This window comes from Diadema setosum, chromosome 1, assembly GCF_964275005.1.
Source record: "Diadema setosum chromosome 1, eeDiaSeto1, whole genome shotgun sequence".
Lineage (NCBI taxonomy): Eukaryota > Metazoa > Echinodermata > Echinoidea > Diadematoida > Diadematidae > Diadema > Diadema setosum.
Genome location: NC_092685.1, coordinates 7,886,934 through 7,913,109, shown reverse-complemented (window position 1 = coordinate 7,913,109; position 26,176 = coordinate 7,886,934). Strand labels below are relative to the sequence as shown.

Here is a 26,176-nt window from a genome sequence, read left to right as displayed (position 1 = left end):
CGTCGTGGTCGACGGAATGGCGACTTCCACCACACACGGACAGAAGTTTACCTATCTCTGCCCTCTTAGGACTCTCATCACTTTCGCTCCCGTCCACGCCCTTGAGGTAGTGAGTGCACGCCCCGTTCTTAGAAGGCAGCAGTGAGCTTGATATGTTATGACGAGAAAGATTAGGATTATGCGATGCAAATTAATGAACACCGCAAGCCAGGATGAATAATCACTTATTACGTAATTCGTAATGCTGCGGATGCCTTCAAACGAGATAATGGAGATGTGATCTCCGTTGGTCAGTACCCACGAAATTCCGCCTTGGCATTGATAAACGCCGTTTTATTCATACGTGAAGACCTCGAACCTAGCCGCAGCCCAGCGACTTTACGGGCATTAACATGGCCCCATCATACTTTGGTGGAACTGGTGGTGTCGGGTTAGGCAGACTATCGGCGCCTTCGAGACCGAGACGAGGACTCCAGTTCGTTCTCGGTGTCATCCTCCTCGTCGGCTCCGTGCCCATCTTGATAATAGTGAGTTCGGACTCGTCTACGGCAGCATCGTCGCTTTCGAGGGGAAACGATGCCCGGCTGGTCGAAGGATGGGTGAAGGACGAGGAAGGAAAGCCTTGGGGGAATGCAGTCAGTCAGACGCACAGAGGTTCCTATGGTGGCAGGCATGGTGGCAAGGAGGGAGGTGAACGCGTAAAGGTGAGCTGTGATTATTGCCGCTTTTTATCATTATTACAAAAGACGGAATTCATAAACTCACAGTTGTGGTATTTCCGCAATGATCTCTTCATTTTGACGGACGGAAAACAAAAACCAAGACAAAACAAACGGCCACTTTCTAAACAGGAGAATGTATAAGGTCAAATAATACCTTTATTATGGTCAAAATGATACCTATGTAGCAAAGTTTTTTACTACTAACCTTACTACCCCTGAATAAATTATATCTTTATATTTAAAAAAGAATCAAATTCAACTTCTTACAGTGCATGTTGATGAACGATATCTATTTATTATGTTATCGATTAGTTCTGCCTTTCTTTTCTGATATTGGTCCACACGAGACCTTTCCACTTCCATTCTTCCCTGTGGATTATATACATTCTTCTTATCCCGCAAAAGCGGTGGTATATATATATATATATATAACTATTTGTTCGAAATATATGTGCTATTGGAAAAGATCGAGAGGCCCACGAAAAAGACAAGCTTTTAGAGTTGTGGGCCACTCGAAAAAAAAAAACCAAAACAACAACTTATGCAATAGAAAAAAAAAAGTAAAGGAACAGAAATACACACACAGACCAGGGAACGCTCGGGGAAAACAAAGACATAGACAAGGCAAACAACAAGAGACATTGGGCATGTTACAGGGAGAAGGAAGGAACGGAACGAAAATAGGAAGGAAAACTATACGAGAGGAAGGGTACGCAGCACATACAAAGCTGTTGCCAAAGACTAACCATTGTCATGAGCATGGTCTAGATGGCATCAAAGAAATTATGAAAATGAGATGGAAGAAAAAAAATGTAATTCAAATAATTCATTATCTAACAACCAAACAAGACTGTCTATACTTCATTATCTAACAACCAAACAAGACTGTCTATATTTTATTACAGCAAGATTAGTGCATTTTTAGATCATCGCTTGGATGATTCCAAAAGCTTGATCCTATATTAAACAAAATTCTATATGGGTGAGGATTTTGCGGAGTAAAGCGAGGCCTAAATGAAATTCATGGGATCCTCAATGTAGGCTACTTATGAACATCATTGACATTTTCTACAAAATACATCATCAAATACTTTGGGGGAACTCATTTTTCCTGAACTTTGACATTGGACAGGATATAGAGTTCCGACGGTAGAAGAGATCCCCTCGTCTGTAGCACTTCCGTGCAGGAAGTCGCAAGTCTTATAATATGTTTGTGTTGTGAGATATAAGTGTATGTGAATGTGCCCATAGCACGAAGAGTTGTAACTGTGAGCATACAATGGGCAAATCCCTTATATTCATTAAAATTTGAAGTAAAACCAGATTGTCACTGTGGATCATCGCGTACCGTGCTTTAATGATATCACATATGTTAACCATAAGATGCATTAGTGTACATTGACTCGATTTGTTGACACTTTCAGTATCTTTATATACTTTGCTACCGACCTGGCTGCATATTTGCGTGCCCATAATCTTTGGTTTCCTGTTATGACGCGCCTGGGAACATAAAAGAATACACAGGTCTGTTTATGACTGTTAGTTACGTTCACATGCCATGCCGATATTATTGCTATTCAGTAGGCCTATATTTACAATGAATACAATTTACGGTGAGATGTTCTGGATTATTGATGAAGAAAATATTATGAATGAACGGAATATGAAATCAATCAATGGCTAGTCATATTAAGGCATATTATTATTTATTTTTTGACACTCTCGTGTATATACACTTGTGTAATCTACAAGTAGTGTATCTACATGAGCGTGTAAAAAAAATCATTGTCTGTATAGCAGGTATATGTTTGTTAGTACATATACATTATAGTTAATGTACTTACAAACATACCTGCTATACAGACACGAGCATTAATTTGTGTCTCCCCCTTCTGCCTATTACACATACACGCACATACACACACGCGTATCATAGGATATAGGACCTAAATGTATGTAATATGAATAATACTTGCATCTATCAATGTTACTTTCTTGTCTTGCCTTCACCGGAAGGTACTTTCTTGTCTTGCCTTCACCGGAAGGCCTAAAGAATTCAGGTTAAACCGATCTTTGCAGTGAACCGTTGTCGGGTTCTCTATTTCAAGTGCCCTGGGGACGTCATCGGATCCAGTCACCTCTCCGAGGCAATGCCCCGTACTGCAGACTAATGGAATCCGGGCACTGGTTGTAACTCAAAGCCGATATCTTACAGCGTGTGGAAACTAGACGCCGTTTGTCACGCGTTGTGGGCAGTAAAAATTCAAAATCATGCAAACTTTGTAATATTATACGGCGAGTAGACCGAAAAGGAGAAGGCGTCGGCACCCGATAATGTAAATCGCTTCCTCATCTTGTCTTTTGGTAGGTTTTGCCTTTCTCCCTTATTCCTTAGTGTAATCATGGAGCTACCTCCATGGTGTAATCCTTTGAAGCTTCACGACAGACACTGTTCAGGACGTGCGTTAAGAATTAATAGGATTGCGCTTTCTTTTGTTGGTGAAGTCCTATTTCCAAAACAATAGATCCCCTTATACCTGTCTGTCAGCTTGCAAACTTTGAATTCCACTGAATTCAATTTGCATTACAGTACGATGCCCATTACTAGTAGCTTGCATTTTTTTTTTAAAGTTCGGAAAGTCACTTTTCCACTTTGACAACATTGCTGAAACGATTATCTATAATGTTTTCTCCGTTTATTTCCAAAGAACAATTAACACGAACTGAAGAGTTCGGTTGGAAGTGCTACACCAACAACGCGTGCATGTTAAGCCAGTATCGCTACGCTACGCCAGTATCGCTACGCATCTCACAGGTTAAATCCCGATTTTATTTCTGATAACGAATTCACTATTCAAAAGAAAATAATATTGTGATTGTTTTCGTCGTTTCGTTGTTGCTTGTTTTTAACGGGAAGAGTATATAGTACGCAGAAATCCGAGTGTTAGTTGTGATATACAGATCCGGAATTAAATATAGCTTGAAATGCCATTGTATTTCAAAAGTTTACCTGAAAGTTTAGATGATTACCAAAGGAATGTGTATGAGTGATATTGATAATTACAATAGTTTAAGATGTTTACTGCTTAGTATTCACAATTCCAGACTTTGCTCGAAGCATTGCTTTCATGTACACATGCAATACGATTTCTCTGGTAAGACTTCTGTGATCTTGCAAACTTTGGTGTTGAATGTTTGGTCTATACATAAGGAATATCAAATCAGTGCTACATCCAGGAATTGCAAGTTGACGGAATGTTCGAAGACATTGCTCTGTATCGCCAACATAATCATATTCGAGATACAGGAAGGGGCGAGAAGTGAGATTTCCGGCATAAGCTTCGTAAAATAAACAACCGTGCCAGCATCACACTCAAGCCAAGAAAGTTCATCTTTTCATCAGTCTTAAAAAAGGTCAAGGCAATACCTCAGGATTTGCGCCATGAAACCTTCAATTTAGACATCCAGCAATATATATATATATATATATATATATATATATATATATACACATATATTTCTGGGGTTGCGTGGAAGAAAGAAGAGAAAGATATAGAGAACGCTGTACTTTGAGATTTCAATGATGTTCTGCCACGGGATGGTGCAAAATCGGAAAAAGAGAACATTGAACTCCAAGATGTGATTCATATTTCTCTGTCGAGTCTCGTAAATGATACGCCTCAAGAGCCTACTTTCCCGCTCTTCAAACCGGGTTACATGTCAGCGATATAGCTCGTCTTCTTACCACTGAGCATGCAGCTCGAAAACACCACATTGGGAAAAGTTCAAGTATAACTGATCGGGTAAGACGAAATGAATTATAGCGTTTGCAGGAGCAGCAGCAGCAACAACAACTTCAGCATGACTCAGGGATATTCCCTAGTAGGCAATATAATAACCGAGTCGCGCCAGAAATTTACTGTATTCTGCCCTGTCATTCCACCGCCGCATGCTGCATTTTGATAAGGGTCGGGTTTGTTTGTTTGTTTGTCTTTTATTCTGAATTTGAGATTAGAATAAGTTTATGTTCTTTTAATTCAGATTTTAAATTCAAATCAAATTTGTGTAAATATTCATATAGTGATACATCTTAAAAACTCGCAGGGTTAGAAATAATCTCATTTCATGCCTGCGAGCCCATCAATGAGCAAAATGCCATAAAGGTTTATAAGAATATATAACAACTTTGTGTTAAGTCAAGGTCGAAAGTCTATAGTTATTTTAACATTTTTTTTTTGTCTTTACTCGGAATCAAACTAATTCCATCACTGAATCGGTTTCATCGTGGAGTTATCTTTCAGTATTTTGCTTAAGTAATTCGAATGTGTGATGCGAATATGAACGAATGATGAGGAATACGAAAAAGAATTAACAGATAATCTTTATTGATTTTCATCCCGCCAAACCCATCAGTATTCCCTCGCATAAGACATGAATTACAACCCTTGTATTAATGAGTCTTATAAAAATTCATCAAGAATACGATCATCACTCTCTTATGACAACACCACATCAATATACCTTTACCCCTCATTTCAGAGACGTCGTTTGTATGAATGGGACTGCGGAGCATGAATTTCCTGCGCTCATTACTATCCAACACACGAGAAATGGAAATCAACCTCCAATATTTGTTATTTCTTACTTTCTCATTAGCTTTAAGGAACTATTATTTCAAATGATGTGTGGCATCATGCATACATAAATATGTTATATATATATATATATATATATATATATATATATATTCTCTCTCTCTCCCACCCTACCTCTCCATCCCCCCCCCCTTTTTTTTTCCTTTTGGTGTACATAAAGTTATTTCGACACCGCACTTTCTAGCCGCCTTCCTCTTCGCCTTTCACATCACGTTCGTGCCTAGCGTTAAGTGAGCTAGATTTATTCACGTCCCGAATATCCAAGATACGTGCACGGAAATCCTTCGGGTCATTGATTGCAAAACTAATGGTTGTGTTCTTAGTGGCAGACTCGGTTGCAGGTCTCCCTCCTGTAAGGAATTTCCCATGGTGACTTGTGTCAACAATATAAAAAGGAAAAACGATATTTCAAATATTAGTTAAAAAGTGTAGTCGGTATGAAGAACAGAGTGTTCAGACTCCGTGTGGGGTGGATTTTGTAGAGGAATAGCCTCACCAACCACAGATAACTGGCTGGAACTGAAATTTCTTAGCTCTTTATAACGATTCAATTGATTAATTAAACGTGCGTGTCTATTCACAATGTTCAAGCTAGGACACGTAGAGTTAAATAAAACACAATATTGCAGAGGTTTTATCATACACGGACCTCACCAGGAAACTTAAGAAAAAAATATTGAAAGTTCCTAAGCAAGTTTTCATGACACGGTGATTACCAACAAGATTGATATTGGTAAACAGATGGCCTCTGATGTCTCGGTCTCGTTTGGCCCTATATACGTATATATTGAATATGAAACAAAATGGAAAATAGAAACTGTGGGATACTTTTTTTTTTTGTCTACAAACTACTATATCATAGATAGAAGATTCGGTCAGTTGATGACAGCATCACCTTATATACAACTGCATGTTTATCTCACTTTATGTTAGACGTTGATGATTAACAACAACGTTAGCAAGTCCTCCTGAACGAGGAGTAATTTCATTCCGGATTTACGTTGTGTCACTGCAGCTAGGAAAAAATAAAACAAAAGCAAAAAAGGTAGATGTGTGCGATAGTTTTGAATAACGCCTTTCCTAAGCTGTCTCCAACTCACATTTTTCCTTCTTGCTTATCTTTTTTGCGTGTACATTCGTGAATATCAGGCAAAATCGCACATGCGCACATGTATAGATACCATTATTTTCATGACCATCAGTCATGCATTGCTCGTATATCCATGTTACCGCATCGTGTGATGATATTTTAGTTCTCTCCATGCTGTAGAAAATGCTGTAAAAAAGTATGTTTACCGAACAAAAACAAAAACAAAAACTACAAAAAGACGCAAAGTTTGTTTTCATTTCCTATGCAAAAGGTTGTCTGGGAATGAGAATGAATTGAAATAGTCACGTCTGGCAGAGTAGGTCTACCTGTTCGTTGTTTTTATTTTTCATATGTTGTTATGTCTGCACCGGATCATTACACATCATTATACAGCCTATTTGCTGTATTCATGGAAACAGGAAACAGACAATTGACCATCATTAAAAGACTTGTGTTTTTACTCTATTTGTGTGTTAGCAGGTAAAAGTTTCTTTCTCGTTTTCATTTGTACAGTGCGCGTTGTGTAAACTTCATGTTTTGTTGTTTAGTGTAATAGGTTCACTTGTTAAGAGGTTGGTAGTTTAATAGGGTTAATCAATGTATCATGAATGAATTATACAAGACCGTAATAGATGTAAAGAGAAAACCCATCTGGAAAGGTAGTTTGTGTGAATAGAAACAGAACTATTAGAGAAACAAGATCAATAGTGAAAGTTTGAGAAATATTTGATCAAAACGAAGAAAATTATGATTTTTTTTTTTGAAGTTGTGATCAATTGAATAGAAAGTGGCAATTTCATGGTCTCACGCGCCAGCTCAAATTTTCATTTCTAATCAAGTAAATTTCCAATCGTATATTCATCCTTAATGCAATCATTGTAATGTATTTTTCCCTTATAATGGTGGCCCTTGCATGAAAAAAAAAAAAAGCAGAAAACGTATTCAATATCAATAACGGTAAAGAGAGAGTGATATTTTATGAAATTTATGCACAGGATAAGTGGAAGGTGAGCTCACATGCACCACAAAGTCATCAACCTCTTATTTTTAATCAGATTTTGCTAAAAGTTTCATTATCCTCTTCCTCTCATTTTGTGTCCGGATATTCATAAACAAGCCCATTTGTAAAGCGGACTCCCGTTTAATCATATTCGTGCAAATTACATTTTATCACGTTTTACTCTCAGGGCGTACAAGGCCAGAATCGTCAACTTCAGCACGAAGAACTATCAGTAGACCGTGCACGTCAACAAACTTCTGACCAATCACAAACTTCGAGGCAGTCGAACGGGGTCGCTAGGCCAGTGCTCCGTAAGTCATTGGGCAATTTCGAACCACGTGACCAGCCCGTGAGAAACGGACTTGGCGAGTACGGCCTGGGGGTCCACCTACAGAGATCCGAACAGCCGTTGTACGACAGAGCGATCGAGGAGTACGGCTTCAACATGGTCATCAGTGACCGGATATCTCTGGACCGAGCAGTGGCGGATCTCCGCGACAGGGAGTGAGTATGGTAGGATCCAAGATGAAAAATACTGTAAAACTTGTTTCTCAGGGATAGAAGCCATATTTTATGTTCAAACATCGTATATTAAGCATGTTCATATTCAACTCACACTTACACACGCTCACACACCCACACATATGTGTATGTTCTTGTATATATATATATATATATATATATATATGCACACTATGCACAAATACAATATACATATGGAATGATACACACAAACTATTTATGCCGCACTTAGTATACACAAACATTTACGCAAATGCACCTACGCACAGACGCGCTCGTATAAGCCAACATGCAGAGATATGAATAAAGAATCAGAGTTGAAGCCAAGGTGAATTTATATGACTTGCATAAGATTATGCTACCTATAGTACATAATCGTTCATATCGCAACCCTACGATGCGATGAATATTCTGACACCGTAGAAACGCTCTTGAATGATTCACGAACTCGATCTCCGTGTCGCGGTGATCAAAGTGTGAACCGCTGTCGATTTCTAACCGCCAGTGATGGACGATGTGATGAATCCAGAGGGAAATGGAATATCTGATGAAATGCCGCTACCTTTGTTTCCTGAATCATTGCGAAAATCGAGTCCCTCCCCCCCGGCTCAGAATGCAGCGCTCATGCTGATGTGCGTTTCTCGGTCCCTTTGCCATTTTTATTTTCTTAATTCGCCATCACTTCTGACACACAAACACACATGCAAAAGTTTAATTTATAATACTTAGTGTTCCCCATCAGCCGGTATTATGACGCATAAGGATGATGTTTTTACTATGACTAGCGCATTGTGACAAACATGTGCAGAGTCACATCCAAGTGCACATAAAAGTAACAGTTCTGTTTATAGAACCAAGGAGGTAGTTCTCTCATACCTCCTTGGTAGAACTGCATTTTCTTTTTAAACTTAGGATCGCAGACCTGTACTTCGCATTTTTAGGGGATGGTGTTCGAAATTGGAAATAATGGACCTTTCTTATAAAGGGAGTTAAAGAAACCAATCAGGGTAGGGTCTCGGAGAAGCATGGCCCCGATAATGGGGGAGGGGGGGGGGGGGGCGCAAGCGACTGAGCAGAAAGAGGGCTTGGGAGTAATCCCCCTCCCACATGCGGGAAGTTTTGCATTTTTAGAACTGAAATTCAACGATCGGCGATCTGGTGGACACTTTAGGTGAGATGTTTGGAAATATTTTCACTGAAAAGGTAGGACGATACGCTGATTTTATGACTAAGTTGGAAAAACAAAACAAAAACAAAACAAAGCTAGATTCTTTCGTTACGTGATTACAAAAATCAACGACAACAACCTAACATGATTACATGTCCTTTTTGTCCTTTTATTTCGTTGTCATGGTGACCAATACGAAGAGACTACAAAATACTGCGTATCATTTTGCCTACTGCATGTTGCTCTCCTGACTATATACAAACTTCATAGGGTTTGTTGCGTTTCTAAATACCGTCGTAATCATCGTTTTCATCAGGAGCCGTATTGGTTAAGTGGATAAGTTCATGGATTCACAGTCATGGGACCCTTGGTCTTCTGACCACAACACACTGCCTAGTCCTGCAAACTGACCTAAAACTGTCGGTCTCGTGGTAGCTTGCTCATAAGCAGTAAAGTACGTCCGTGATGACCTCTCAACGCGATGGTCCATGCAAACAAAAACACAAGATCATCCGTGAAAATTTGCTAAAATTTCCATGCGAATTTTTCTCATCAAAGATGCAGACACTGGCACTACTCGACCAACCTGCCCAATGCCAGTGTGGTGATCATCTTTCACAATGAAGGTTGGTCTACCCTGCTACGTACCATCCACAGCATCTTCAACACGTCACCACCTCAGTTCCTGGCCGAAGTCCTTCTCGTCGACGACTTCAGTGACAAAGGTGGGTTAAGGGTGGGCAGACGACGTTCTCACGCTCTTGTGACCACACTATTTTGGCCTGTGTGTATCAGGCTTTTAATAAAGGGTGTTTGTCTACAGTATGTTGTTTTGCAACTGATTGACAAATTGACAAATTGCCCTACATCGACGTAGGGCAATCGACGTAAATAGTCGTAGGTTCGAATCCTGCTCGAGTATGTACGCCCTTGATTTTTTATCATGGCTACTACTAAAACACTGATCAATTCAGTGCTTATTTACGTCGATGTAGGGCAATTTGTCAATCAGTTGCAATGAAAACATCTCGACGGAAGAAATTCATAATTTGAATAACAAAGCAGTACCCGCTGCATGCTATAAGGATTAGAACCAACACTTGCTTTCGGGCGAAAGCTCGGTGGTCTAGTGGAGATGACGCCTGTCCGGTGATCAGGAGGTCGTAGGTTCGAATCCTGCTCGAGTATGTACGCCCATGATTTTTTATCATGGCTACTACTAAAACACTGATCAATTCAGTGCTTATTTACGTCGATGTAGGGCAATTTGTCAATCAGTTGCAATGAAAACATCTCGACGGAAGAAATTCATAATTTGAAAAAGTATGTTGTTTAGTAATCATCCTTTATCATTTTAAGAGGGGGGGGGGGGGAGGTTGTCAATGGGAAGACGCATGAATCTAGACTGAGACACTTTCCTCTCCCCAATTGTTATCGAAAGAAATTAAATGTGATATGTTTTTCCTGAAGCAATGATGTCACAGTTTTTTTTCTTTTTTTCAACCTCTTAACCCGACTTTTTTCTTGAAGAAATGCATGAAAATGGTGACAAAATATCGCAGTGATAACAATTTACAAGAATATGACAGATGGAACACATCAGTCTGACCTTTAGCCAAAGGAGGTATGAGAAGAGTGACAAGATTATAATTTTTACTTCTGCCTCCTCATCTTGATACAGCTCACCTGAAGACGAAGTTAGAAGAATACCTCCTCCAGCCTCGCTTCTCAGGAAAAGCCCGCATCGTGCGAAATACGCGTCGGGAGGGCCTCATCCGATCTAGGACCATCGGGGCGAGGGCAGCGGTAGGCCAGGTGCTGGTCTTCCTAGACGCTCATTGTGAGTGCGCCCCAAATTGGTTACCGCCTCTGCTCGCTGAGATAGCACTGAACAGGTGAATGGCGAGATATTTTTGCATAGACGATCAAACCTTTAACTAACCTTGGAAGTAAAGAACCTGTAGATTATAGGTTAGACAAGTTGATAGACAAGTTTCATCTACTATTAGAATACGATAAAAACTTGGAGAGCTATGTAATGCGGTTTGGGGCACGTTTCGTCAAGTATTATGTCCAATTTGAGAAGCTGTTGTGGCTCGGCCGTTTCGACTACCGACTTTCAATCATGGGGTCACTGGTTCGAGTCACCTTTACAGCAAATGCTTGGCAAACTTTTCTCATTTGCTATAGTCCTTTCATTGTAGACTTCAAGCAGTCCGTAATACCGTGGTTGCTTACTTGCTAAGAATTCGTTATTTCTAAACAAATCGTAAATCAGGTTCTAATTCAAGGACTTGTGTTACTATTGTTTTGTTTGTTTACTATTCTATTCTTCGCTAACGAAGATCCGTATATCCACCAATAGCTAGAAAATAAATAAACCCTTCCGAATGAAATTATTATATCATGATCTGACAGAACCACCGTGGTATGTCCGACCGTGGATGCAATCAGTGCCGACAATTTTGCCTACGGCTCTCAGGGCGACGGACTCTGTCGCGGCGCATTCGACTGGGACTTCTGGTACAAACGAATTCCCGTGAGGAAGTCTAGACATAGGCTGGGTCTTAAACACTCCAGTCAGCCTTACCCGTAAGCATGTTATGTTTTTCGTACTCTCTGCAGTCAGTTCTGGGGAAAAGGGAGAGATTGTCAGAAAAATATATATATATATATTATATGGATATAAAATGAAAAGAGCAAAAGTAACCTTACGTTGATATGCACTCCATGCATTTATTCCATTACTTTCTAATGTATAATACGTGCACATGAAATATCCTCACGTAATATTGACTGTCAGATCTGAAGAGTTCCATACCTTCTGTTACATGGAAGAGTACTGGGAGCAGGTTAATGTCAGTTTTGCTTTGGAGCCATTGGAATTTGCCCTAACTAGATTTTATCGTCTCATCTTTCGTCGTTGATTGTTCCCGAGCAGTTTACACCTTGCATGCACGCCGTTCTCCTTATTCCAATGCTGTTCATTTTGATGGCGAATGACGTGAAATCAACACTTTTTTTTTAAACCCCGCTTTCATTTTACCAGCGGGTATAGTGTTTGCAATGTTAAGAACATCTTGAGGTAATAACCGGAGAGAGTAAGTCAGCGCCCACAAACTATCTGAATCACAATGTCGGAACGGTATTAACGATTATCCGTCGAACTTGCGTCATCAGGCAGCCTTCGATGGAAAAATGTTCCTTCACAAACTATAAGCTTGTAACCTTATATACAGTATTGTTATAGCTCAGATAAAGGGAAAATAAGAATTATAGTTGGGTTTTTTTTTTGTAATATTTGTTGTTGTTTGTTTTTTTTCTCGCATTTCCCTTGTGTTGCGTGGAAATCCTTCCTGAATCCACACACCAGCTCTCCTGTCATGGCCGGGGGACTCTTCGCCTTGGATCGCTCCTTCTTCTTTCAGCTCGGTGGATATGATCCGGGATTACAGATTTGGGGCGGAGAGAACTTCGAGATTTCTTTTAAAGTGAGAATGTTGTGAACGTTATTCATTAATAAGTTCATTCAGAAATCATATAATCCTTTTTTGACAATGGCTTGTTTACTCTGTCACGTTTTGACGCAGAATAAGAATGAGGGAGATTGGTGAAATGCGTTCAATTCAATTGCAGCGTGTCTGACCATAATGATGTTGAGTTTATCATCGTCATCACATCGCATATATTATTATATATGCAAAGATTTGTGATGGCCCCTTCTAACAACGCGTGGCCTTCAATCACCCTCCTATGAAACGTCTAGCCCCATCTACGATGTCTATTTTGTTGTGGTATACATCTCATCACGAAGAGAATGAGAGTGATGATGTCAGCGCCCTAAAATTCTCCTATTCGATTAGAAATAAAAACATGTTTTTATGATAGTACTGTATATAAAAAGATTGTGGTCTTTCAATTACATCTGCAGCACATCCCCCAAAAGAGAATCCATGCGTAGCTCTTATCATTCTAAAAACAGTGATCGATGCGAAATCCATTTTAGAAGTATTAGTATAACAACAAAGAATGATACCATTTTTTTATACCGATCAAGGAGAGACCTATGAGACAATGATATCATCATCTCATGTAATTTGTGAATGTAATATCAATACATCACTGATTTAAGAAAACATGCTTCTTTGAACACACAATACCAGTTGGAATCATTGGAAGTTCTTATACACGCATCCGATTTTTATAAAACATTTTTTTTTCATTCCGTTTTTGTTTGATTTTGCTGTATTTCCCAAAGTAAACGTGAACAAGTGGCTTTACTCTCCTACATTTTGACACGTGGTACTAGAACTTTGTATGATTATCTCGTTTTCTAGACATGGATGTGTGGAGGGAGTCTGAAGTTTGTACCGTGTTCTCGAGTCGGTCACATCTACCGCAAGCAGGTGCCTTACACTTACCCACACTCTGGCGTAGAGGGAGTATCCGTTGTAGACTTGGTGAGCGTTCAAGATTAGGTTTTACTCAAAGAGGTTCTTAGAACCTCTTTGGTTTTACTAAATCTTCACACACTGATCTTAAGAGATCAGTGTGTTTGACCAAGGAGGCCCACCTCCCTGGTTTGACATGTAGACGTATTTATAATCTAGTGTTTCAGATCACAGCTTGCTGTAAAATTTTCTACACTTTTTTTTTTTCAGATCAGATCACAGTTTCAGATCACAGCTTGCTGTAAAATTTTCTACACTTTTTTTGACGCTTTTTATAGCCTTTATTCAGACCAATCAACATTGTTACATTGTAGTGACACAAAATATCTATATAACACTGTTTGACGGACAACAAAAAGGTTTGTGCAAAATATAGATTAAACATTAATAAATTGTACACACTTGACATGATTCAGTCACCAGTCTGAATAAAGATTTTATCTAAAACAAATACACTGTACAAGAAACATGAGAGGTGATGGAATTACAAAATCTTTAAAATGTAATCTATTCACCAGTTATAAACATCATGAGAACTAATATCTCTCTGGGTCATAGGCAATTGGAGATTCATAACCAGATAATTAAGCTTTAATAATGACGATCAGAGAAAAAGAACCAGTATATGGAGCGGGCAAAGCAAAACACAGGATATTCCATTCATTTTAAATAGATTGACTGAGATAAATACAAAAGATATGTCTTAACAGGATGCAATAATTAAACCCGGTATTTCATGAAGTATAATTTTCCCATTTTGCGTAATGTAATGTCAATTTATCCTTTAAAGTTGCTTTTTCATATTCAGACTGTTTTGAGGTGGCAATTGCCTTAGATATTTCTTTACAGGTTGGAACTCTTCCACTTTCACGGTTAGCAAAAATCATATGCTTAATCAAAATTAACACATGATTCAACAAAGCATCGAGTTTGATATTTTCCCTGAATCCAAGTAAAACGTCAAGCCAATTTATATTAACAAACTGAGGAAATTTTAGTTTATTTCCTACCTCGTTCCATATTCGATAAACTAAAGGACAGTCATAAAATATATGATAATATGTTTCAACCTCTTCCCTACAAAAGGAGCACAGATTTGATTGTGTTATTCCAAACTGGTGAAGTTTATCATTACAAAAAATAACATTGTGCAGAAGCTTATATTGGAATTCTCTCAGCTTCCAGTCTAGTGTCGAAATTCTAGGAATAGAAAAACAAACTGCAGTAGCCGATCTATCCATGTTTAATGCTAATACTTCTGGGTGTTTTGAAAGAAAAGAATCTTCAATGGTACCAATAAAAATATTGTATATCATTTTTGAAAATAATGACACTAAGGGTTACACTTTTTTGTTTATATTAAGACTAATTTCAAAAACATCAGCAGGGTTATCACTCAAAATATGATCCCTCACGTTACCTTTTCTCGCCACCTTCCATTCTGCTGGAAATTTATCATACAATTCATAAAGAGAAATTGAATCGTCTGCATTTAGGCCCTTTCTAATAAAATAAGCCCCTGGTCTAATTTTTCCACCAGCGTCAATGACATGTTTAACTTGAAAAACATTAGCTTTAAATAATTTTTCATTAAAGGGAAAATTCCTACCTAAAATAAAAAAAAAATATTAAAAATTATTTGATTTTCATTATACGTTTCTTTAACAATTACATTTTTTCCTTTCAAATAATCCCAAATATCTAAAAATTCTAAATACAACTTCGGCGCTTTAATATTTAATAACCGGGGATCATAATTACAATGAAAAATTAATCTCCATCCTACTTTGTTAAATACATGTTCAAAAAACTGTTTCCATTTCATATTCTTATCACCTCTAAAAAGGTCTCTTAATCCACATTACGCGCTGGGCATACACCATGTACCTAAAATTCAGCATTTTCATTCCCCCTTTATCATAATTCAAATACAATAAATTTCTCTTTATTTTGTCACGACCGTTCCAAATAAAATTAAAACAAATCGTTTCCACCTCTCTGAAAACCCATCGAGGTACTGACATTATGGAAGAAACGTATAATAGTTTAGATATAGCAAATACTTTAACCAGTTGAATTTTCCCCAAAAGGGTCAAATCCCTTTGCTTCCACCATCCCAACAATTTTTTTATTTTACTCAAAATTTCTTTATAATTCATTTCTTCTTTAACATTAATATCTAAAGAAAAATATATTCCTAACACTTTAACTGTTTGAACCAATTTGCCCAGCGTTATTCCAGTCAAGTTATCATTAATCTGACTAGAAGACCCCAGTTTCATAATATATGTCTTATCCCTGTTTATCTTTAATCCCGACGTATAATAAAAAGAATCCAATATATTATCTAATCTTTCTATATCACGTTTTTCTTTCACAAAAATTGAACAATCATCTGCATACATTACTATCTTTGTCTCCATATCACCCGCAATCAAAATACCCTTTAAATCTTTTTCATTTCGAATAAACAATGCTAGTGTTTCTATAATCAACAGAAAGAGGTATGGAGACAAGGGATCCCCTTGCCTTACTCCCCTACCTATTTCGAAGTATCCCATGGAGAAGCCTCCATTCATAACACAACTAATTGCATTGTTGTATAAGACTTCTATCCATCTACAAAAATATGGACCAAAGCCATATTTTGTCATTAATAATTTCATGTAGGAGTGTGAGACGGTGTCAAAAGCTTTCTCAAAGTCGACTGTCACTAAATAGCCCTGCACATTGTACAACTGCGTATAAAATATAATATCATCAATAACCCTAACAGCCTCTCCAATATTCCTCTCAGGCAAAAATCCAACTTGATCTACGTGTATAACTTCTCCTAATACCAATTTTATTCTTTCAGATAAAACTTTAGATAAAAGTTTATAGTCTGCATTAAGAAGGGTAATTGGTCGGTAATTACGAATATACAAAGGATCTTTATCTTCTTTTTTAATTATTGTTATTACGCCCTGTCTTTGTGAGATTGATAATTCCCCTTTCTCAAAAGCTGCATTAAAGGATTCTAAAACAAGGTTTCCTATATCAGACCAAAATGTTTGATAAAATTCAACTGTTAATCCATCATTTCCTGGTGATTTATTTAAAGGCATTTTATCTAATATCGAAATACATTCACCCATTGTAATCTTCTCATCACATGATTTTTTACTGTCTTCACCTATATTCAAATGAGGCATATTAATTAAAAGATCCTCTTTATTGTCTATTATCTCACCTTGAGAATACAAATTTTGATAAAATTGTTTAATTTCTTTCAGAATCTGCTTCGAATCAGTAATTTCTACACTATCTTCTAATTTTAATTTATCTATAAATGTTTTTCTCTGATTAAATGCTAATAATTGTTTAAAATAATTTTCATTAATTTCACTTTCCTCAAACCACTTAGCCCGCGATCTCACTTTTAATCCCGCTACTTTCTGATCATATAATCCTTTCATCTCATTTCTCTTCAATTCTAATTGATGTAAAATATCATTATCTTTGGAAATAATTAACAATTGTTCTAAATCAGAAATATTTTTCTGCAATTTCCTTATATTTTCCTGTATTTCTTGCGCCTTTCCTTTCGAATATTTTTGTTATTTCACGAATTTTCATTTTAACAAAATCCCAAAGGACTCTAACATCTGTAAACTCCTTCTTTCCTTGCTCTATTATAGATTTAATTTCTGCTCTCAAAAAAAGTACATATTCTTTATCTAAACAAAAACTATTATTAAACTTCCAATAAGATGGTCCTATATTCTTTGAAATGTTGTAATTTAAGATCAATCCTAACTGAATAGCCGAGTGATCAGGGGCAATTGTTGAAAAAATATTACACTCTAAAATTTGCTTCTCCAATTGATTAGAAATTATCCAATAATCTAACCTACTTTGTATCAAAGGGTTCTTCTGCTTATATGTAAATTGGATCTTATCTGGATTTCTTTTCCTCCATATGTCTAAGGCATCGAAGGTTCCAAGGAAATGTTCAAATTCTAAATTAAACTGATGGCCTATAGTACTCCTTTTACTCGAAATATCATAATCAAAATTTCGAATCATATTAAAGTCCCCACCAATAATCATAAACGAGTTATTAACATTAAAATTGTTGAGGTGATCACTAAACTTATTTTAAAAATCAATTTGCTCTTGCTGCTTTTCTCGAACAGGAAAATAAACATTGCATAAAATGTAACTTGTATTGGATACTTCAATCTCCAATAATATGTATCTCCCTTCTGAGTCACCCTCCTGCTTCAATACCTTCAACTTTAATTTATTTGATATGAGGACACAAACTCCCCGACTGTGGTTACTCCCATGACTAAAAAAAACAGTGCCCGCTCCATTCCCTCTTCCACTGGTCCTCTACGTCAATTGTACTAAATGTTTCCTGAAGAAAAATTATATCTCCTCTCTCCATACTCCATTGAACTATAGCATTTCTTTTGGTTACATCTCTAAGACCCTTAACATTTAAAGAAACTAAACTCAAAGTATCTGATTTTTGAACATGTTTTGAACATGTTTATGTTTTGTACACTGTATAAGTTACTGTATAATTTGTACATGAAGGGTTTTTCGTATGTTCTGAGATTGATTTCGTTATGTATAGTAAGCATCTTGTTTTTGTTTGTTTTTCATTCGCTATTTCATATGTAAGAGCGCCATGAGCATCATCATTGATGGACTTTCAGCGCTTTATAAGAGGCCACTATCATTATTATTATTATTATTATTTCCTACTCATTTTATGTTCCATCACCTTTCACTTGAACATACAAAAACAACACCGACAAGAACAAAAATATATACAAAAAAGAACGAGTGCAATACCCCTTGTTCTTACAAAAGGAGTTGCTGTGAGCTCTCCCCTTCTCACTTTCATTAAATGGTTTCCATAAAATCAAAAAAACTGTAATGATTGTATGCAAAACATTATTCAAACATTATACACTTGCGCCAGGCTTGCGCAGTCTGGCGCCATCAACGTCGTATACATTACAATGCATTTTCTATTCAGAACTATCAAGACTATTTGCATCATCTGATCTGATTGGACATATACATGTACCACATAATTAACCTGTGCACAAAGTGATAATTATCAATAAAAGGAATGAAAATAAAGGAGATGTATTTCATTAATCAAATAGAGAGTTGATGAATGGAATCCAACAGCGAACCCCACATTGGATGTAGACTATCATAAGTCGATGGAGCATGGTCGTAGGGGAAGAAAAAAAAAGACCATCAAACACATCATAGTGTTCAGGACCAAGAAAAAATAGATGTATTCCCGTTATCCGCCAATAACAAAGGGTACATGATTGACACAGCTACTGCAGATAATTCACTCATGTGTGTGACTTAAGAGAGCACCTGAATGGCAAAATAAAGCTGTAAGTAGATGTATGTGTCTTTATCTTATTTGTTTGAATTTATTATTTGTATTACATCCCAGTAGTTTAAAGTGCATGCATGCGCACACACACACACACACAATATGGATAAAGTAGATAATCAAATTAGTTATTCGTGATGACTGACCCCCCCCCCCCCAAAAAAAAAATGTACATTGAATATGTTCAAATATATCATATATAATGTATATATATAATAAACTTATATAAACTTATTATATATGTATATATATATATATATATATATATATATATATATATATATATATAAATATAATATTCAAATAAAAAGTTAGAGTAAATGGAAAACTAAATAATATCCATGAACTCATTTACAAATTTGGTAAATTGCAGAATTATATGCGTGTGGCAGAGGTGTGGCTGGACGAGTATAAAGATTTCTTCTACGCCACCAAGCCACAGCTGGAGGGAAAGTCATGTGGCAACCTCAGCGAGCAGGTGGCATTTCGACGGGACCACTGCCAGAGATCTTTCTCTTGGTTCATGGAAGAAGTTGCCTTTGACACCCTGGAGGAATACCCTCCACCAGCCAAAAACAAGATCTGGGGCGAGGTACGTTGGGGTGTTGCTTACTAGTGGTATTTTATTCAGCAGGTCAAGTGGAAGATGAAGTATTATTAAATGTATTACTGATATGTTTGTCTTATACCAAAGAAAGGAATGAATATATATTTTTGATATTGAAATTGATGATGATAATGATGAAACCAAATTCCTGCTTTCAAATTCATGTTTTGTTACAACTGCCATTAAGGTATGATCATTAATTTGTTATTTCAAATTTGTTTGAAAAACCAGCAAATAAATTATTTTCAGAACTTTTACCAAGGGGCTAGTAGATATACATGTATAAAATGTTTGCTAGCTTTGGGAGCCAACTTGAATTGTTGTACTCTTGATCATGGCCATCAGAACTTTTCATTATGTTTGCTACAGTTCAGAATAAAGACACAATCATTGTATCAGTTTTTGTTTTTTTTTTTTTTTTAATAGGGAAAGCTCAGCTTAAGACTGTAATTATGAATTTGCCAACTAAGTTGTAATCTTGGACATGCACATATTATCTAGTTCTATCAGTCTTTGAGTTCATCATAATATTCAGCAACAAACACTTGTTGATTTTCTTTTTTTATTATGATTTTTGTTGTTGCTGTTCTATAGGTTAGGTCAGTTGACTCTGAGCTGTGCCTGGACACTAATGGGGCCCAGTCCAACCCAAAGGCAGTGATGGCAATGGCAGGTTGTCATGGGATGGGTGGCAACCAGCTTTTCCGCATCAACACCAGGGGTCAGATGGCTGTGGAGGATGGCTACTGCCTCTTTGCCAAGGCAGATTCCACCAAGATCATGTTCGTTCGCTGTGCTGCTGAGAAATTCCCGACAACAGATGATACAGAATGGGACTATGACCCGGTACATTATCTAGCATTCTTTAATCTTCCTCTCTGTGTTTTTGTTATCTTTTATCAGTCTGAATGATGAAGAATCCCACGGGGCGTAGAATGAATATTTGCAACCAGGTACAGCCTACAAAGACACCACAGACTGTATATACTGTGTTTTGATAAATTCATTCTATTTCTTTCTCTCATTTTATTATCTTCTTTCCTCCTTCCTCTTTTTTAAAAATTCCACAGGAAGAGAAGATAATTTATTTAGGGCACCGACGTCGATGTCTGGATCATGATCAGGTGACCAACAGAGTTTTCGTTGCCCCATGTGAGAAAGGCAAACTCTCTCAGGAATTCAAATTCTACAAGGACGCCATGCGGTGATGGACACTCTGCGCATAATTTCAAATGAAGAAGTGCTTCAATTCTGCCTTTTTAGCTGTGACTTCATAGATATAAAGAGCCTGAGCAGCTTCAGGACAGTCCTTTTGGCAACCTATACCATCATTCAGACAAAGTAGTGGTTTCGATATGAATGGTTTCACTGAACCCATTAACCACAGAATGCTTCATACAGACATTGGAGTACAGATGGTACATCTAGCTGATGAAGTGCCCTTGTAGGTGGACACTCTGAAAGTGAAGACAGGAGCCACCATACGGATCAATTAAGAGGCATGTCAGCGAACCCAGGAGAGTTAGCAGTTCAAATAATCAAGACAATAATTGTTTCATGCATAATGACAGCAAGTGGCATTGGTCATGTAGTTGTCCAAAACAGCACACGTGATGACAATCGAACAAAGTGACTGGTCGTTTCACTACAACTGTGTTTGATTGATGAGTGTTCACTGCAGTAGAATGATAGTTAGGCTAAATTGGAAAACAGTCTGAATTCTCCTCACATCTGAAATAGCTGTTGTACTCCCCCCTTGTAGATCCTAATATATTGTTGCATGAAACAGATATACATGCTATCTCAGCATATAGATTTATAACTTGAAAATGGAGAGACATTATGAATGAAATATGAAGTAAGATTTTTCTCAGTGGTTGACATGATGATCTATCAAGAGGCTGCAGCCACAAAGAGGGGAGTCTGGTTGGATGGTGTGTGGGATTTGTGGGAAGTCGGGTAGATTGAAACTTGCCTAGTGGAAGACCCCTCCCTTAGACTGATCGCCAAAGCATCCACAATAGACTATCATTTCATGAATGTCTTCCTTGTAACTGGTTGTGGATATTTCGTTTGTGAAATGGAGTTCTGGAAGATGCTGATGATGACTATAGTCAAATTTGTCCATTTGGGGCTGTTTTCATAAAGATTGAATGATCATAAATTGCAGTACTGCAGCAACACCTGGAGTATTCATAGCTTACTCATCTTTGCTTGGCTCCTGCCATGGCCACTGGAAAAAAAAAAAACAGAAAAAAAAAACTTGATCTTTTTTTCTCAAAATGACATGGGTCCAGAAATGCTTTATAACTCATGTGGTGTGTCTTCTTTTTGCTGCTTCTTCATCTCTTTTGAAATATTTACACTTTCCAAATCATTTTGTTCTTTTCAGTATTTGCAGTATAACAAGCATTATTACTTATTACCATCACCATCCACAAGAAATTTACTTGACAGCCCTGAGCAGAACTTTCCAAACAAATCTATCTACAAGTTTATTCCAACAGTCAAGCATTCTTTTTTTTTTTAAACAAAGTATGACTTCAAGATAATCTTTCACCATTGTAGATACTGAATGCACAGACTGGTTCAGACGATTCAGATTCATTATTTCACAGTAGAAGATTTCAGTGTAATGATGACTCCTTATTTTATTTATTTTTTATCATTTAACGTACCTTCACACACAGATTCAGCTCCTTTTGAAAACTGCACTGTAGTTGACCACTTTGTATCACCAGTAGTTTATAAACTTTATAACAATGACCATGCCAATACAGTGGGCATGATTAAAAAGCTCACCTTTTGCTCAGGAAGTTATTTGTCATCATATCATCAGACAAGTAATAATTCTGGTCATACATCTGACCTCTGTCATCATGATGGAGATGGTGGTAGGGCAAGAAAGATGATAAATGGGTGTTTCCATAACAACAAGCTAATTAGAATCCCAAATAGAAGCTGCCATGGAAATGCTAAATAGTGTTTCATAGATAATCTTTTTGCAAACTAAATCTTGAAGTGGAAAGGTTGATGCTCCCAGGAATCCCAAGAAACCACAATCAAACTCAAGGAAAGATTTGATATCTCCCTGCTAAAACCCAACAAGAATTGAGCTAAAAATTGATGCATGCTGCTGTAATACTAATTGGGTAACTTGGGTTATTTGTACTAAAAGAGTTATGAGATGAGAGCACCATGTTTTGAGGTGCATGGTCTAGTCTCTATTGCATGCCCTCCAAGCTTCCATGGAATTCAAATCCAAGACATTGACCTGCATCAAAACAACATGAGTTGAATTTTGAATAAAAATTAAATCAAAACATGGATCTAGTCGTTAAATTCAAATTCAAATTTTGGACATGTCATTGCCTAAGGGGAAGAGTGTCAAATGTCTCATGTCAATTTCCCTCATTATATGTGGATGAATGTAATACTATGACCCTGTGAGTTTCCATTTTCAGCAGCAGTGTGCACAATACCTGTTTGAAAACAATAATAATAATAACAGCAACAAAAACCAACAAAAAACCCAAACAAACCCACTTTCAGAATGAAGGCAACCATCCTCCAAAGAATCTTCATTAGCAAATCAGATGTCATTTCACTTTTTCTGTGTTACTGAGAAATTATTGCTGAATTAAAAGTACAATAATGATGTACCAGAAATTCAACTTAACAGTCATCAAGCAGCCTAAAACCAGGACTAAACTGATTGGTTATAAAGTATTCTCCATATTTCATGTGGCCATACCTTCATATAGAGCTATAAACTGGTCACTCGCTTCTGGCCTGTCTTCTTGAGTCTACAGACTTTTGATTAATGCTTTTATAGCCTTTTTTCACAAATGCATTGGATTATTCCAGCATGTATGTATATCGAGGTGCAATAGTTTTATAGGATTTATGTATGCTATGTTTAACCAAAGAAAGTGAGTATGTACTATTTTTATAATTGTTGAGAATTGGTGAGAATAGATGAAATACATACTTGTTGAGAATAGATGAAGTACATTGTATTCCTTTACACGATATTTGGTAAGAAATGTAGACACTGATTACAATGTATGTGTCATCCACCCATAAATCAGTTTTATCTCAGTCATAATCCTGGTGCTAAGATATCAAAATCTCACTTTCTATATTCATTGACTGGTATGCTGTTATGCTGTTAGCTAGAGATGAACTGAAATGTGTAAACTAATTCGCCTTGGCCTGAAGGATGTAATGGCCATTTTCATTTCATATTGGTGACCGTATGGACATTGTCTCACATAATTATTTGTTTCCCTATTGGTTTCGTTTCCTTCTTACAGCAGCTTTGTTGTCGAGACAGGCTATTACAGATTTTTGTTTACATGGTGATTTTAAATTCCTTCAGGTTAATTTTGTGTACGTTAGTTGATGTAAGTGTCAGCACTGTTAGCCTCATAAAACTGATGACAGTATTACCACAATTATGTGTACATGCAGCTTGCCTCTGTGTAGTATCAGTCACCAATTCATACTTTTTTTTTTCAGGTGAATGTTCATTGTTTCTAAAAATGTATTTTACTACTTCATTAAAACAATGAACATGAACATAATTACATCTTCAGCTCTCTGTGTGTGACTTTGTGTGTGTGTGTGTGTGTGTGTGTGTCTACAATATATTTCTACTCTCATTTTATTGATGTCTCTTTAAGAATCAAAACAAAGCTGAAAATTCAAACTTTTACCATGCATGTGTACATATATACAAATCAAGGTAAAGAATATGTATGTATATATATATATATAAGTACGTATACATTATACATATATGTGCACATGTGCCGACATACAAACATAAAAACATAGTCTATTAACTACATCAAGTTGACATTTGTTTTCCTGATGATGGCTAATCAATGTACACTAAGTTTCATCTATATTGCTCAACATTGTCTAGCAAATGGGAAAATTTTTCACAATATAATTAAATTTTACTATCTTTGAATGCTTAGGGGTTTTCCCACTTATCTCTAAAAAAAAAAAAGATCTAATATAGGTCTACAATTGCAATCTTATATCAGTACAAGCGTTGCAATGTCTTCCCTAAGATTTGTCCTGTAAAGCTATACCATATAACTATTTTAGTACTGGATTATATATCGTCGCTGGGGCGACAAGACCTCGTATCTACAAAATGTCAATTGTTCAGGAGAGCCAAAAAACATGGCGGCCAAAGCACTACATCAAATGGGACAGCCTTTCCTTTGACATGCTGAGGTGGCTTCATTTTTGGAGTAAGACAGTTGGGATTTGGACAGGACATCACTTAACCCATTATTTGACTATTAATCCCAAAAAGTCATTTTCACCAAAATTGCAGATACAAGGTCTTGTCACCCCAGCGACGATATGTTGTTCACTGCAATGGACTGTTGTACAAATCATTTTAATTTCTCCCTCGGATACAAAAGCTCGAACCATAAATGCATGAAATGCATGTTAGATGGAAAAATAGATTATCTGATGGAACAATGTCACTATCTTTTATCATCAGCCCTTCATGCCAAAGTGTAACTCCTCAATTAGTTAAAACTGGGACAGTATTGGTTGAAGTGAGAATTGGGCTTTTAACTCTTTGTAAGATACCAAGAAACCACTTATGAAATAGTACAGAGCATACCATTCAAAAAGGAATTCATTGTTTATTCAATGAGAATCTGTTTGGGAATGGCTGAGACATCCAAAAACAAAGTAAAACAAAGCGATGGCAATAAAAGGTGGGTCCCACCTTTTATTAGGATTGTTCTGTTTTGGATATTTCAGTCATTTCAAAACCAATTTTCATCAAATAAACATTTAATTCCTCTCAGAATTACATGTTCTTTCAGATTTTAAAAGCGGTTTCTCATTATCACACAAAAAATGTGAGAAACCCCTTGTTAGGTCTCAACCAAAACTACATGATCCCTTTAATAAACAGAGTAATATCAAAGAATAGGAATTTCATTACAATCACAAATATGTTTTGAAAAAAGAGCTATGGATTTTTAAATGTTTTCATGATAAAGTGATTTTAGTAACAACCAGATATTCAGATAAGATGTGGTGATGTTGTCGTGGTCATAAAAGTTTCCAAATGATTCACCATAAATCTCTTCTTAAAAAAAAATGAAATAAACATGAACTTGTATCCTGGGAATCAACCGTTGTTTCAATAAAAAACCTACCATTGATAATCTTAACAATAAGAATTTTAGTTGCTAAATTACTGATCAACGACATGAATTGTACATTTTTGTGCATAAACCAATAGGGTAGATGTGAGTTCACAAAAATCATTGTTACAATTAATGCACATAATTGATTGGTCAGAACCAATACGGTCATTTGATGAAAATGTATGCAACATTGATATTAAAAACTTGCACATTTCATGTCAATTTTTTTTCTTTTAATTATACCATTGTTATTCTCATTTTATTTTATCAATTACAGTCAAATGGAACATGGTGTTTAACAACACTTTAAAGGGAAGGTAAACCCCAAGAGCAATGTGGATTGAGTGAAAGCAGCAA

The 26,176-nt window shown here is 36.8% G+C and overlaps 1 protein-coding gene across 1 annotated transcript; it reads left to right on the top strand.

Moving 5' to 3' along the window:
- Nucleotides 1-392: 392 nt before the first annotated feature.
- LOC140226494 (N-acetylgalactosaminyltransferase 7-like) lies at nucleotides 393-21,607 on the top strand. Its single transcript, XM_072306960.1, has 10 exons — nucleotides 393-704; nucleotides 7,655-7,971; nucleotides 9,716-9,882; nucleotides 10,839-11,052; nucleotides 11,576-11,749; nucleotides 12,531-12,648; nucleotides 13,495-13,617; nucleotides 19,395-19,613; nucleotides 20,223-20,474; nucleotides 20,699-21,607. Exons 1-10 carry the CDS (start codon nucleotides 393-395, stop codon nucleotides 20,834-20,836), a joined length of 2,034 nt encoding a protein of 677 aa, XP_072163061.1. The 3' UTR covers nucleotides 20,837-21,607.
- Nucleotides 21,608-26,176: the final 4,569 nt, after the last annotated feature.

Bases quoted from the DNA above. Each gene is read 5' to 3' on its own strand.
- LOC140226494 (XM_072306960.1), top strand. From the start codon at position 393: ATGGCCCCATCATACTTTGGTGGAACTGGTGGTGTCGGGTTAGGCAGA. The intron at 11,750-12,530 runs GTAAGCATGTTA...TCCACACACCAG, and splicing joins CACTCCAGTCAGCCTTACCC to CTCTCCTGTCATGGCCGGGG. The intron at 19,614-20,222 runs GTACGTTGGGGT...GCTGTTCTATAG, and splicing joins AAAACAAGATCTGGGGCGAG to GTTAGGTCAGTTGACTCTGA.